This window comes from Molossus molossus, unplaced genomic scaffold (assembly GCF_014108415.1).
Source record: "Molossus molossus isolate mMolMol1 unplaced genomic scaffold, mMolMol1.p scaffold_m16_p_4, whole genome shotgun sequence".
NCBI lineage: Eukaryota > Metazoa > Chordata > Mammalia > Chiroptera > Molossidae > Molossus > Molossus molossus.
Genome location: NW_023425377.1, coordinates 39,439,889 through 39,456,189, shown reverse-complemented (window position 1 = coordinate 39,456,189; position 16,301 = coordinate 39,439,889). Strand labels below are relative to the sequence as shown.

Sequence of the window (16,301 nt, the reverse complement as noted above, 5' to 3'; positions counted from 1 at the left end):
AAATTTATTCCTTGATCTCCTTGATAACTCATTCATTGTTTAATAACATGTTATTTAGCCCCCATATGTTTAAATGTTTTTGTTGTAATTGATTTCTAGTTTCATGCCATTGTGATCTGAGAAGATGCTTGATATGATTTCAATCTTCATGAATTGTAGAGACTTAGTTTGTATCCTAACATGTGGTCTATCTTTGAGAATGTCTCATATACACTTGAGAAGAATGTGAATTCTGTAGTTTTGGGGTGTAATTCTCTGTAGATATCTATTAAATTCATTTGATGTAATGCATCATTTAGAGTCTCTGTTTCCTTGTTAATTTTTTGTCTTCAGGATCTAGTCAGTGGTGTCAGCGGGGTGTTGGAGTCTCTTCCTATGATTGTATTGCTTTTGATTTCTCCTTTGAAGTCCTCCAGAAGTTTTTAAACATATTTGGTGTTCCTGTATTGGGTGCATGTATATTTACTGAGGTTATATCTTCCTGTTTGATAGACTCTTTCAATATTATGTAGTGGCCTTCTTTGTCTCTAGTTATGGCCTTCATTTTGAAGTCTATTTTATAGGATATTAGTATTGCTACCCCAGCTCTTTTTTCCTTTCCAATTGCTTGGAAGAATTTTTCATCCCATTCACTTTTAAACTATGTGAGTTTTTTGTTGTGAGGTGGGTCTCTTGTAAATAACATATGATGAGTCATGCTTTCATATCCAATCAGCTATTCCGCCTTTTGATCAGAGCATTTAATTCATTTACATTTAAGGTTATTATTGATATGTGCTTATTTATTGCCATTTTTGTATATTGTGGTTATATATTTTTTCCACTAATTACAGAACTCCTTTTAACATTTCTTGCAGTGCTGATTTTGTGCTAATATATTTTCTTTGCCGTTTTTTTGGTCTGGGAAGCTCTTTACTTCATCTTCTATTTTGAATGATAGCCTTGCTGGATTGAGTAGTCTTGGATTCAGATCCTTGTTTTTCATTACCTTGATTACTTCATGCCATTCCCTTCTGGCCTGTAGTGTTTCTGTTGAGAAGTCAGCTGACAGCCTTATGTGTGTTCCTTTGTAGGTAACCTGTTGCTTATCTCTTGCTGCCTTTAGCATTCTTTCTTTGTCTTTAATGTTTGGCATTTTAATTACTGTATGTCTTGGTGTGGGCCTGTCTGGGTTCTTCTTACTTGGGGCTCTCTGTGCTTCTTGAACTTGAATGTCTTTTTGTCTTCACCAAGTTAAGGACGTTTTCTGTCACTATTTCTTCAAATATATTCTCTAACCCTTGCTCACTTTCTTCTTCTTCGGGAACTCCTATGATGTGGATGCTGTCATATTTCATGTTGTCCCATAGTTCTCTTAAGCTGTCTTCCTGTTTTTTAATTGTTTTTTTCTTCATGGTTCTCTGATTGGGTGAGTTTTCCTACCTTGACTTCTAATTCACTAATCCAGTCCTTGGCTTCTTCTACTCTGTTGGTTATTCCTTCCACTGTGTTCTTTATTTCTACTATGTCATTCTTCATTTCTGCTTTGTGGTTTTTCATTTCCAACCAGTTGATTTTCAATGTTTCTATATCTTTACTCATGTTGTTGAGCTCTTCACTCATGCTGTTGTGCTTCCTCATTATCATCATTCTGAACTCTACCTCTGATAATTTGCTTTACTGCGATTCATTTAACTCTTCTCCAGTAGAGTTCTCTTGTTCTTTCATTTGGGATTTGTTTTTTGCTTTTGTTTTTTTAAATCATTATTGTTGGATGTAAAATGTATTACAGATGTTCCACATTTTCCCCCCATTGACCGCCTCCTCCCCACTCCCGCCCCGCTCCCGCCCCCATCCCACCTTTTCCCACACTATTGTCTATGTCCATTGGATATGCATATAAGTTCTTTGGTTTATTTCTTCCCCCCCCCCCAACCCCTTTCCCTTTGAGGTTTGTCAGTCTAGCAATGAATTTGTACTTCTTAATCTCTTCACCTTTTTCACCCATTCCCCAATACCCCTCCCAACTGGCAACCAACAAAATGTTCTCTGTATCTATGAGAATGTTTCTGTTCTACCTGTTCATTTTGTTTGTAGATTCCATTGTCGATAGATATGTATTCATTGCCATTTTGTTTGTTCATATATTTTATCTTTTTCTTCAAAAAGACCCTTCATCATTTCACATAATAACAGTTTGGTGGTGATGAACTCCTTTAACTTTTTCTTGTCTGGGAAAGTCTTTATACAGCCATCGATTCTAAATGACAGCTTTGCAGGATAGAGTAATCTTGGTTGTAGGTTCTTGCTTTTCATCACTCTGAATATTTCTTGCCACTCCCTTCTGGCCTGCAGTTTCTTTTGAGAAATCAGCTGACAGCCTATGGGAACTCCCTTGTAGGTAACTAGCTGCCTTTCTCTTGCTGCTTTTAAGATTCTCTCTTTGTCTTGAACCTTTTGCATTTGGATGATGATGTGTCTTGGTGTGGGCCTCTTGGGGTTCATCTTGTTTGGGACTCTCTGTGCTTCCCGGACTTGTATGTCTGTTTCCTTCACCAAGTTAGGAAAGTTTTCTGCCATTATTGTTTCAAACAGCTTTTCGATTTCTTGTTCTCACTCTTCTCCTTCTGGTACCCCCAAGATGCGTATGTTGGCACGCTTGAAGTTGTCCCAGAGGCTCCTTACACTATCCTCATTTTTTTGGATTCTTTTTTTCTTTTTGCTGTTCTGATTGGGCATTTTTTGTTTCCTTATATTTTAAATTGATGGTTTGCTCCTTGGATTTACATATTCTATTATTGAAGCTGTGTAAATTATTCTTTATTTCAGTTAATGCCTCCTTCAATTCTAACTGTGTATCCATGATTTCTAACTGGTCCTTTTTTATGCTCTTTGATGCCCTCCCTAAGTTCACTGAGGTTCTCACTAAGTTCACTGAGCATCCTTATAAGCGGTATTTTGAACTCAGCATCTGTTAGGTTGCTTATCTCCATTTTGCTTAGTTCTTGTCTTGGGGTTTTGTTCTGTTCTTTCATTTGGGACCTGTTTCTTTGTCTCCTCATTTTGGCTGCCTCCCTGTGTTTGTTTCAGTGTATTACTTAATGAGAGGTATGGGGCTCGCTGAGACCAGATGCTGCTCATTTGAAAGAATTTAGGAAAAACCTGAAGCAGGATCCAAGACAGGCCAATCCTATGGTTAAGAAACTGGCAACAGCTTGGGTGGGCCTGAAAGTTGGGTGGGGCGGGGCGGGGCCTCAGGGAGTCACTAGGGCGGGGCTACCAGTGTGAGCCAGGTTGCTGGAGTCCCAGATATGGTGACTGTCTGCCGCCCCACGGAAGGGTTCACCAAAGGAACAAAGGCCTCTGATAGCACGTTTGTCCCTGAGAAAGCCCCCTCTCCAGCCCTCGCTCCAGTGCCAAACAGCTCAGTTCTTCCCTGTATGTCTTTGGTGCCCCTGGAGCTGCCTTCCCTCCAAGCTTAGAGGGAGAGAGTCCGATAAGTCCGTGCGCGGGCCCTTTAGGGAGCTGCCTAAGGCTCCAGCCGCTTCAGCTTCCCTGAGTCTCAGTTCCCGCTGGTTTTTCCAGCCAGAAGTTATGGGGACTTCTCTTCCTGGCACTGGAACCCTGAGCGGGGCACCTGGTGTGGGACAGGGACCCCTCAGTCTTCAGGAAGGACCTTTCCAGCCGAGGTGTCCTCCTGATTTTTATCCGCCACACTTGGGTGTGAGACCAACCCGTTGCGCCTCCGCCCCTCCTACCAGTCTGGATGTGGCTGCTGCTTTAATTCCGTAGTTGTAGGACTGCCATTCAGCTTGATTTCAGGCGGTTTTGAATGGTGGTTGTTCTGTAGTTTAGTTGTAACTTTGATGTGGTTATGGGAGGACGCCATACCGCGTTTACCTACGCTGCCATCTTGACCGGAAGTCTCAGGATTTGTTTTTTTGTTTCACCATTTTGGCTATCTCAATTGGTTTTGGAGCCTGCCAAATTTTTCTTGTGGGTGTTGGTTGGAAAGGTTTTTTAAGATATAAATTACATAAACCATGAAGAAAAAGTTAGGTTAATTGGAGTTCATTAAAATTTTAAACTTCTTTTCATCAAAAGATCATTAAAGAGGTCAAAAGCTAAGTCAGTATAGATAATATTGGCAAGCATCTATAACAGGTAAAGGATTAGGATTCAAAATATATGAAATATTGCTTGTCTTTCAAATCAATAAGAAAAAGGCAAAACAGTTGAGCAGAAAATTTAGCAAATGGTTAGGAACAGGCAATTATAACTTAAACATAAAAAGATGTCCAATTTTGTTAATAATTAGAGAAATGACAAAATTAAAAGTAAGATAGCATTTCATATTCATCAGACTGATAAAAATTAAGAATTTCATCAGTAGAAAGTGTTGGTAAGGACGTCAAACAATGGGAACATTGCTGATATTAAAGAAAATTGGTGGACTTCTGGTCAAAATGGCAGCATAGGTAAACGCGGTATCACGTCCTCCCACAACCACATCAAAGTTATAACTAAACTACAGAACAACTATCATTCAAAACCACCTGAAGTCAAGCTGAATGGAAGTCCTACAACTACAAAATTGAGAAGCCAAATTGAGACTGGTAGGAGGGGCGGAGGTGGACGGGCTGGTCCCACACCCATGTGTGGTGGATAAAAATGAGGAGGACACCTCGGCTGGGAAGGTCCTCCCTGAGGACTGAGGGGTCCCGGTCCCACACCAGACGCCCTGCTCAGGGTTCCAGTGCCAGGAAGAGAAGTCCCCATAACTTCTGGCTGGAAAAACCAGCGGAAACTGAGGCTCAGAGAGGCTGATGCGGCTGGAGCCCCAGGCAGTGCCTCTTAAAGGGCCCGCGCATGGACTTATCGGACTCTCTCCCTCTAAGCTTGGAGGGGAGGCAGCTTCAGGGGCACCAGAGACATACGGGGAAGAACTGAGCTGTTTGGCATTGAAGCAAGGGCTGGAGAAGGGGCTTTTTCTGGAACAAACATGCTGTCAGAGGCCTTTGTTCCTTTGGTGAGCCCTTCCCTGGGGCAGCAGACAGCCGCCTTATCTGGGACTCCAGCAACCTGGCTCATACTGGTTGCCCCACCCTGGTGATTCCGTGAGGTCCTGCCCTAGCCAACTTTCAGGCCCACCCAAGCTGTTGCCAGTTGCTTAACCATAGGATTGGCTGGTCTTGGATCCTGCTTCAGGTTTTCCTAAATTCTTTCTTTCTTTTTTTTCCGGTGGTACATGCCCCTAGCGGGAACCGAACCTGGGACTCTGGTCTGCAGTCCGACGCTCAACTGCTGAGCCAAACTGGCCAGGTCTTCCTAAATTCTTCCAAACAAGCAGCATCTGGTCTCAGCGAGCCCCATACCACTCGTTAAGTAATACATAGAAACAAACACAGGGAGGCAGCCAAAATGAGGAGACAAAGAAACAGATCCCAAATGAAAGAACAGAACAAAACCCCAGGAAAAGAACTAAGCAAAATGGAGATAAGCAACCTAACAGATGCTGAGTTGAAAACACTACTTATAAGGATGCTCAATGAACTTAGTGAGAACCTCCACGAACTTAGTGAGGGCCTCAAGAGCATAAAAAAGGACCAGTCAGAAATGGAGGAGGCACAGTCAGAAATGAAGGAGGCACTAACTGAAATAAAAAATAATTAACACAGATTCAATAGTAGAGTACGTAAAGCCAAGAAGCAAACCATCGATTTGGAATATAAGGAAGCAAAACACACCCGATCAGAACAGCAAAAAGAAAAAAGAATCCAAAAAAATGAGGACAGTGTAAGGAGCCTCTGGGACAACTTCAAGTATGCCAACATTCGCATCTTGGGGGTGCCAGAAGGAGAAGAGAGAGAACAAGAAATCGAAAACCTATTTGAAACAATAATGGCAGAAAACTTCCCTAACTTGGTGAAGGAAACAGACATACAAGTCCAGGAAGCACAGAGAGTCCCAAACAAGATGAACCCCAAGAGGCCCACACCAAGACACATCATCATCCAAATGCAAAAGGTTCAAGATAAAGATAGAATCTTAAAAGCAGCGAGAGAAAAGCAGTTAGTTACCAGAAGGGGGTTCCCATAAGGCTGTCAGCTGATTTCTCAAAAGAAACTTTGCAGGCCAGAAGAGAGTGGCAAGAAATATTCAGAGTGATGGAAAGCAAGAACCTACAACCAAGATTACTCTATCCTGCAAAGCTGTCATTTAGAATTGATGGCCATATAAAGACTTTCCCAGACCAGAAAAAGTTAAAGGAGTTCATCACCACCTGTTATTATATGAAATGCTGAAGGGTCTTTTTGAAGAAAAAGATAAAACATGAACAAACAAAATGGCAATGAATACATATCTATCCAACAATGGAATCTACAAACAAAATGAACAGGCAGAACAGAAATGCTCTCATAGATACAGAGAACATTTTGTTGGTTACAAGATGGGAGGGGTTTGGGGAACGGGTGAAAACGGTGAAGGGATTAAGAAGTACAAATTGGTTGCTAGACTGACAAACGTCAAAGGGACGGGGGTTGAGGGTGGGAAGAAATAAACCAAAACACTTATATGTAATCCATGGACACAGACAACCGTGTGAGAAAAGGCAGGAGGGGGGCAGGAGTGGGGAGGGGGGAGTGAATGGAAGGAAAATGTGGAACATCTATACGTTCAACAATAAAGATAAAAAAAAAAATTGGTACAATAGCTTCAGAAAACAATTGAGCAACATTTAATGAAGTTGAAGATGCTTCTCTCCTACAACCCAGCAATTCCATTTCCAAGTGTGTATAATAAACTTTACATATGTGTACAATGACATGTACAAGAATTGCTCAAACTTTTTGTACTATTGTACTGTTTGCAATAGTAAATAATTACAAACAAACTACATATCACTCAGTGGGAACTGGATAAATAAATGGTAGTATTTTCGTAAGTGGAATTGTTAAATAGTGAATCACTACTAGGTTTACACATATGAACATGTATGAATCTCATAAATGTACATTTATTTATTTATTTATTTATTTATTTATTTATTTATTATCCTCACCTGAGGACATATTTTGCATTTATCCTCAGATAGAGCGGGAGGGAGAGAGGGAGGAAGAGAGAGAGAGGGAAACATCAATGTGAGAGAGACACATCGAGTGGTTGCCACCCAAACAACCCTAACTGGAGCCAAGGACAAACTGCCACCGAGGTACATGCCCTTAGCAGGAACCAAACCCAGGACTCTCTGGTCTGCGGGCCGACGCTCTAACCACTGAGAAAACCGGCCAGGGCTTATAAACATACTTTTAAATAAAAAAATAACTTTTTAAAGAATACTTTAGTGTATATGCTATTCATGTAATGCATAAAATACAAAACAATGCTGCATATTTTTTGGGATACACATGGTAAAAGTATAAAATACATAAGCATGACATTCTCCAGATTTACAGTAGGATTACCTTTATGGGAAGGAAAGGGGATTTGAACAATGGAAGGTCCACAAGAGACTGCCTGTAATGGTAACACTTTATTTCTTTTTTCTTTTTTTGTTAATCCTCACCCGAGGACATATTTCCATTGATTTTTAGATAGAGTGAAAGGGAGGAAGAGAGAGAGAGAGAAACACTGATGTGAAAGAGACCCGTCAAGTGTTTGCCTCCCGCAGGACCCCAGCTGGAGCTGGGAATCTAACCCACAACCCTTCTGTAACCTGAGACCCTTCGGTGTGCAGGCCAGTGCTCTAACTGCTGAACCAAACTGGCCAGGGTGACACTTTATTTCTCAAGTATATGTTTGTTCATTATATTGTTCTTTATACCTTTTTGTGTATCTTAAATGTTACATAGTATTTTTAAAAAGTAAATGATTGTAATGTGGAGACCATAAATATAAGTATACAGGACAAGTAAAAACACCAGCTTAATATTAATATTATCCAAATGAATAATTGTGGCTAGAGTTACAATTTCCAGTGACAGCATCTGACATATATGTAAAAAGTGGTATATCTCAGAAATGTTTCTGTTTCCTTCCAGATACTCTCTCTAGCCCCCTTTTAACTCAATCCAAGCTCATCTCAGTTAAAGGCATCACCCAGTGTCTCTGTCTGAAACACCAGTCTTCTTTGCCTACTGTCTTCCCTATGCATCCTGAGTCCATCAGCAAGTCCCATCATCGCCACCTACAAAATGCATACAGAATCTGTCCTCTTCTCCTCAACACTCCACACTATCTCTCAATCAAGTCCAACTGAACCTCATCTCCTGCCTGTATGACTGCTAGAAATAATTCTACGATGCATCACCTTTTCCCTAAACTGCTTCCAAGTCACCTTGTTTGCCAGCTCCCCCCAGTCTCTTTTCCACTGAGTTCTCTTAAAAATGTAAATCAGATCATGGCACTCCCTTGATCAAAATCCTTCAAGGCTGAGATTAAAATTTAGAGCCCTCACCAGCCTACAAGGCCCTCCCACCACGGCCTGCACCTTCTGCCCTGCTCTCTCTCTCTCCCAGCCATGCTGACTTTGTCGTTCCTTCAACCACCCCTTCCTCACCGCAGGGTTGTTGAGCTTGCCGTCGGGAAGCATTGTTCCCGTTTTGATTATGGCTCCATTCCTGGCTTCAGTGGAGCCTCCACTCACCACCTTCTCTAAAATAGTTGCCACCCCCCCCCCCCACCTTAGACTATTTCATTTTCTTCCAATCTGCTGTAATGTTATATATGAATTTGTTTAAACATTTATTTCTGTCTTCCCTACTAGACTGTAAGCTTCCTGGGGGCTGGACATTTTCTGTCTTATTCTTTGCTGCATTTCCCAGTGCCTAAATGGCGCTTACTCGGCACGAAGATGCTCAAGCAAAGCTTCTTCAGTGAATGACTGCACTGATGATATGGAAAAACTTTGATGACTCAAAAAGTGCCTTTTGGGCCTTGGCCGGATGGCTCCGTGGGTTAGAACATCACCTCATACACTTAAAGTTTGCAGGTTCGATCCCAGGTCAGGATGTGTGTGAGAAGCAGCTGATCGATGTTTCTCTCTCACATTGTTTTCTCTCTCTCTCTCTCTTTCTTCCTCTCTCTCTACAATCAATGATAAAAAGAGTGCCTTTAGTAAAAATAAAGCCACTGGAGTTGTAGATGCATAAGAATTTGAATAAGATTATTTCATAAAGTATAAATGTGGAAAAAAGAGGGAATATTCTTTAGAAACAGATTAGTTAACTGATGTTTAAATATGTGTGATTAAATAGAGTAAATATAAGCAGGTGAGTATTTCAGCTGTATATAAAAGTTTGGATATTCAGGTTGGCCAGAAGAATCTTGGGATCTTGTCTCTGGGAAACCTGACATTCAGGTTGCTTGTCATGCTGAGTTGCCTTACATTGGGGCCTATCTAGTCATATAGCTTGTCTGTCAGTCAGTCATTCCCAAGGACCCTGGGTCAAACCTAGCCACAGGCTTCAGGCTACAGTTTAGGGAAGACACAGAAGGAGAAGGGAATCAGGTACATTGTATGTGCACTGTGTGCCAGAGACTTTGCCTGGATTCCTCTCTTATGTGGATGACAGGAGCCCCCACCCCCAGTCAGCACGCACCTGATTGGGTGGCCAAAGCAGGGAGAGGGCCAGGACTATAGGTCTGACCCTCCAAATCTTGCCACTCCTGCAGATCATGGAGATCATCTTTGTGTCCATCTATAGCGCCGAGTTCTATATAAAGCTCTATGTGGACCCCATCAACTACTGGAAGGATGGCTACAACCTGCTAGATGTGTTGGTTATCATCATTGTCTCGATCCCTTATACTCTCCGCAAGGTCAAGGGCAAGCACTTCCCCTACCTCAACATTGCTGATGGCTTGCAGTCCCTGCGCATCCTCAAGCTTATTACATATAGCCGTGGCATCCGGGTGAGTAATCTGGGGAGTGCTGGTGACAGGATCCATCTGCCCACCAGCCCCTAATAAAATAATTGCTGTACTTCTGTCATCCACCTATTGAGTCCTACTGTATGGCAGGTTGATCTTTACTGATATTACCTCATTTAATCTGAACACAATAGTAGGAAAGGGTCTTGGGTGTGATTCCCAGTCAAGGGCCAGAGTCGATCCCTGGCCCAGGTCAGAGTCGGGCAGGAGGCAACCAATGGATGTGTCTCTCACATTGATGTTTCTCTCTCTCTCCCTCCTTTCCTCCCTTCCACTCTCTAAAAGATCAATGGGTGAGCATTAAAAAAGAAATAGTAGGAAAGGTATTATTAGATCTATCTTAGAGATGAAGAAATTGAGACCCCAGGTCACTCGACAGGTAGATGCCAAAGCTGAGATTGAAAGGTATGTCTGACTCTAGAGGCCATCTGGACTGTCCCTGTCTCCCACACTGCCAAGTGTACCATCTTCTAATAGCACAGACTCTTCTAACCACATGCCCGCGGGGGATCCAGCTTTCTGGTAGCCCGTGCCACTCACTGCTTTCCCCAAACAAAATTCTGCCACTTCTTTCGATGGGAATAGTCTCTGTCCTTGGTTCAGGCAGCTCTGGAAGTGCTGCTCCTGCTGAGAAGTCAGGGGCTGACCAGCCTTTCCTGGGCTCAGCAGGTTTCAGAACAACCCTCAGAGCTGACCCAACCATACACTTCGCATTCAGCCTGGACACAGGATGTTTGCCCTGGCTCTGCACCCAGTGTCCATGCTTCTCCAGGAAGGGGCTGGTTTGGACCTATTTGACTAGTTAGGGTGTGTCAGATTGTTTGGCTGAGAGATTGCTTCTAGCCCAGCCTGCATGTCTGTCTAGGGCCTAGGCCTGACACTCAGAGAGCCCTGGTCCAAGATGGAGAAGATATGGAGAATGTTAAAGGGCTCCCCTTGTCGCAGAGCCCCATTCATTCATTCCTTGCCCTCATGTAGTTATACATGTGTATGTGTCCCCTCTCAAACAGCATAGTCCAGCCCTTCTCCTTGTGGCAAAGCTTTGGGAAAGAGGTGTCAGTCCTCCCGGTCCCCACTTCCTTATCTGTCATTTATGCCCTGGTTTCTTCCCTCCACTCCAAAGTAACTAGTCTCTCTTCACAAGTCTACTGGCCATTTCCCTTGGCATCTCCGTTACTGCTTTCTCTTGGTTTTCCTCCTGCCTCTTGAGCATGACTTCTCGGGTATACGTTTCCTTTGCCGGGGTCATAAGTGTTGTTTTCTCAGGACTATGTCCCGAGTTCTCTTCTCTGCATACTCTTTTTGGGTGATCTTTTCCACTTTTCAGGAGTCTTCACCTGCCCACACCTCTCTCTCTGACTTTCAGACCCAACTGCCTCCTGGACATCTTGCATGCTCCTCACACTCCACATGTCTAAATTAGAACTCCTCACTCTTCCCCCGCCGCCACTCTCAAATCTCCAAACCCTGATGCCTCCTCCTATAGTTTGTCTTTGCTGAAAGGCACCCCCAACCCTATTCAGCTTCCAAGGCATAGATTTGGGTGTTAGCTTTGACTCCTCTCTCCCAAAGTCCTGTTGTATGGTCTCCTGGATAGTTATTGACTGTTTTCATTCCCATAGTCATCTTTCTCCATCCACCCACCTTTACCTGATTCCTGCAATGACTTTCCACACTACTGAGAACTTTGGAACGGAAATGCCCCAGCAGCTGAGGGAATCCAGAGTGCATCAAATCATGGTGCCCTTCCTTTGGAAGCCTGAGCCCGAACCCCCTTGTTTGTAGGCTAGAGACAGACCCAGTAATGTGACCTAGACGTGAGGAGCGGGTGTCTGGGGTGCTGGGCATTGGAGCTGATGTCTTGTAGGTTCAAGAGTAAGGCAGTGGGAGGTTGGGAGAGGAACCTGGGAGGTAAGTGCCAGGTGGTGTGCACCTCAAAGGAAGGAAGTGATCGGACAGTGGGAAGTGTAGCCTGGCTTTTCTAGATGTTGGGTACCAAGGGAGCAGGGGTCTAAAGTGGTACAGGGTGGCTGGAGATGAGGAAGTCAAGGGATGTAGAGGCCTGGGGGATGGTGGGTTTCTGTAGAGATGCTGAAGGCTCCCAGGATGACAGCAGGGTGGGGCAGAGCCTGAGGGGGAGATTCTGAGCCACAGGTGGAGTGGGAGACTGGAAAGTTGGCTCTTTCCAGAAGCAGGGGCTTTGTCCACAGAGGCAGGGCTCTGAGGATAAGGCAGAAGGTGGCGTCCTGAATCAGGTCCGTGGGCGATAGGCATCCTCCCTCAAGAGGGCTGCTGAGGAGTGATGCCATTAGGCAGGAAAGGATTCTCAGGTGAGGCCAGGAGAGGCTTCACCATGGAATGAAGGTGCCAGAGACCTGCAAGGTCATATGAGGAAGAAGGTGATAGCAGTGGGCTGAGGGAAAGGAAGCCCAAGGACTGCGCAGGAAGGAGGGAAGCAGAAGGCACTGGGGCAGGAGGGACTTCCATCTAGGGGGGGAGTAGGGCGAGGGCAGGGACCCATATTGGCACCTTGAGAGGCTGAGGGCACTAGCTGCCTGCTGAGTGCATTGTCGTGGCCATGTCGTGGCCATGAGGTGAAGCCTGAAGGTGTCTGGGGCTTAGGTCCTGGCAGGGACAGCCTATCCTTCGAGCCCAGGGATCCAGTGAAGGGACCATAGCCCATCCCACTGGCCAAGGTTTGTCCCAGAGCTCAGCCTGGCTTGCTTGGTGACCTTGGGCTTCTGCTCAGCCTTGGTCCTGTAGACACGCACAGAGACCTGTGGGCATGCGGGCACAGCATGCACACTGACGTACAGCCTGTGTTTGGCCTTGGGTTTTCTGTTATTAAGCAGAGCCTGTAGCCAAAAGTTGTTCCCTGGGGACCGCTAGCCACCCCCCCCCCCCCCCCCGTGGCTTTTCTGTAACCTTTGAGATATCACTAGCCTGAAGATCCTCAGGGGCACAGAGGTGACTCTAGATTGTATCTCCGTGGTACACTGGCCTGGCTAGCTGGCCAGGGGCAGCTGGAGGTGTCAAAGGTGGGGACCTGTACCTCTGTGCTGTTTATATCCATTGAAGTCTAAATGAGGCGTTCACAGAGCCACAGCCTCAGTGCCCAGAGCGGCACTTTGGCACATTCTCAGCTCTGTCCCCTTATTGATTAAGATGATACTCTGCCTTCCACCTCATAAGGAAATGGCTTCTTGTTTTTCATAGAGAGACGTTCTGTTAGCTGGGCACCCGAGGGCCACACTGCCCCTGGTTATCTGTGTTTCAGTCTGAAGAACAACCTTCAGCGGCTGGGCTGTGGTGGGGCACCGGCCTCACCTTCCTCCCTATCTCCTCCTTGGGGCTCATCAGAGCGGCCTGGTCTGGGCACGTGCCCTGTCTGGAGGTCCTCATCATTCCCAGAATGCCAGGAGGGCAGCTGTGCCTTGAGCCAGAGCCCAGGAAGGGGCTCGGCATTGTATCCCTAAAGAGTTTGGGAATTCAAAGTCAGGAACTTACTGGGGTCAGGCTGTAGGCCTCGAAGCCCAGGGCTTCCTCAGGGAAGGAACTGTAGGCCTTTGGGGGTCTGGAAAGGCATCCTTGGGACTGGGTTGCTGACCTTCTGAACTGTGGACTGACAGGATCTGGTTGTGCTCGAGGAACACGGCCAGGGCCTGCTGCCGGGGTCAGTCCCCCAGGGCTGCCCGGGAGCCTGACCCCTTCTCCACAGCCTTTCTTTCTTTCTTTCTTTCTTCCTTCCTTCCTTCCTTCCTTCCTTCCTTCCTTCCTTCCTTCCTTCCTTCCTTCCTTCCTTCCTTCCTTCCTTCCTTCCTTCCTTTCTTTCTTTCTTTCTTTCTTTCTTTCTTTCTTTCTTTCTTTCTTTCTTTCTTTCTTTTCCTCACCTGAGGACATTTTTGCATTTATCTTTAGATAGAGTGGGAGAGAGAGGGGGGAAAAGAGAGAGAAACATTGATGTGAGAGACACATCAAGTGGTTGCCACCCACACGACCCCCACTGGGGCTGGGGACAAACTGCAACTGAGGTGCGTGCCCTTAGCGGGAACCCAATCCGGGCCTCTCTGGTCCATGGGCCGATGCTCTAACCGCTGAGCCAAACTGGCCAGGGCTCCACAGCCGTTCTTAAGGCTGCTCAGCTTTGACCTCAGGTGGTGCTGGGCCTGCAGCCGGCCTGGAGATAGGAGACCCAGCCGGGGCCTCTCCCTACCTTTCTACAGAGCCTCGGCAGACTCACCTTCTCAAGATTCATAGTTCTTGGGAAAGAAGGTCTGTTTCTGTCTCGTAGGGAGGGGAGCAATTTTGGAATTAATCTCAAAACACTGATTTTCTTCCCACAAGGGAGGAGGGAGGCATGTGGCATGCGTTCATTCCTGCAGGCAGCTGCCGAGCCAGCACCCATGCAGGGCAGCCCTGGTGTTCTTAGGTTCTCTCTCGGCTTCCCAAATAACCCCAAACTGTCCAAACTCACTGTCCTGTGCCCCAGCTCTATCAAGCACCCCCTTTCCTAGTGTGGAACCCATAAATGGTTTCCTGGCTTAGAAAAAGGGGCTTTCGTGGTTGAAGGTGGTGGCGCGAGGCAAAGGGCTTGAGAGTTAGTCCCAGTTTTGCCACTGTGTTGGCGTGTGGCCCTGGCCAAGCCATTTTCTTCTCTGAGCCTCCGATCCCTCATCTTGAAATGGGAAGAATGATAACACCTACCTACCTTGAAATGATGTCTGTGACAGCGTCTAGGCAGGTGAACATATCCTGAGCACCTGCTACAGTGCAAGATTCTGGGTCAGGAAGGATGAGTGACGAGGAGCCATGCACTGTGCGCCTCAGCGGGGGGCAGTGCAGGGGGAGGTGGGCCGAGGCCACAGGACACAGGCTTGCCGTGAAATGGGGCCTGGAAAGAATGGGAAGCCTCGTCACTCTCAGCCCTCGTTATTCCCACTCCCCGAGTGGCTCTCCTGCTCGTCCTGGGCCTGGAAGAGCATTGAGGGCTGGCCCTCAGTGAGAAGCAGGAGCAGGACCCTTGGGACGACCATGAAGCCAGGCAGGGGTTCAAGTGGATGGGGAAACTACCCGAGACTGAGCCAGCACACACGATCTGCCCATAGATGACAGAGGGCGGAGGCCAGGCACTGCTCATTGTTAAGACTGGTCCAGCTTTCAATCTGGACAGAGTTCCCTCCCTCCTTCTCTCCTTCCCTCCTTCCTTCCCTCCTTCCATTTTTCTCTCCCTCCATTTTGCCATCCAGCCACTTGTGAAGCATCTACCACATGCAGGCTGGGCACTGGATGCTGGGGACAGCTGTGACCTGGGCAGACTGTACCTTTGTGCCCTGAGCCCCACCTGCCACAGCCTTGCCTAGCGCCAGTGCCTCTGCCTTGCAGACGCTCATCACCGCCATTGGGCAGACAGCCTACACTGTGGCCTCCGTGCTCATCCTGTTCTTCATCCTGATGTACATCTTCGCTGTCCTGGGCTTCTGCCTATTTGGAGGTCCAGATAGGGGTGACGTGGAAAACTGGGGGAACCTGGCCGTGGCCTTCTTTACGCTCTTCAGCTTGGCGACGGTACTGTGTTTGGGAACAGTGGTGGGGGAAGGGGCCTTGAGAAGAGACAGCCAGCTGGTGCGAGTGAGCGGACATGCTGGGCCTCCCATGGGGCCTTCCCCATGTGCTGAGGCTTCGCTGGGCTGGGGAGGCTGAGGCAGAAGACAGTGCCCTGGCCAGGTCCATCTGTGCCTCTAATCTTGTGACTCCCTAGAGCATTCCCATTTGTCTCACAGGGTTGTAAAAATTCCGAAGAGTTCTTAAAAGACGATTCATTTGGATAAGTTTAATTTAGAAGTGAAACCCATGTCACATAGCCCTTTTGGAACAGACTGTCACAAATCCACCCAAGTCTAGAAATCTAGACTGTTGGACTTGGGAAAGACTGGAGTCTGTCCAAAGGAGGGCCTGGCAGAGAGGCAGTGTCTTTTTGGGAAGAATGGGAAGCCTTTTGGAGCAGAGCCCCCAGGGTACCTTGGCCAGACATACCCCTACCCAATGGTGCCCTGTACCCAGGCTCCATGTATGCACTAGAGTCATGGTAGGGGGGCTGCTGAGGGGTTGATAGGGAGGAAGCAACAGCCTCCTTCTAGTAGGGTGAGGGCTCCCCTAAGGTAGGTGAGCAGGAGGCCTACTCTGCTGGGCCTTGGCACTCGGCATGCCCTCCCCTGCCCAAGCAGGTTGATGGCTGGACAGACCTGCAGGAGGAGCTGGACAAGCGGAATCTTGCTCTGAGCCGAACGTTCACCATCATCTTCATCTTGCTTGCCTCTTTCGTCTTCCTCAGCATGTTTGTGGGTGTGATGATCATCCACACTGAGGTGAGGCTGCGTGTGTAAGGACCA

General features: G+C 46.5%; 1 protein-coding gene across 1 annotated transcript in view; it reads left to right on the top strand.

Annotated features, from left to right (window-relative positions):
• The window catches only part of CATSPER3 (cation channel sperm associated 3), a 54,471-nt gene that overhangs the window by 32,738 nt on the left and 5,432 nt on the right, over nucleotides 1–16,301 (top strand). Inside the window, exons 3-5 of the mRNA XM_036281884.1 lie at nucleotides 9,655–9,894; nucleotides 15,295–15,477; nucleotides 16,137–16,277. Coding sequence (XP_036137777.1) covers nucleotides 9,655–9,894; nucleotides 15,295–15,477; nucleotides 16,137–16,277 — 564 coding nt within the window. The remainder of the gene's footprint in view (nucleotides 1–9,654; nucleotides 9,895–15,294; nucleotides 15,478–16,136; nucleotides 16,278–16,301) is intronic.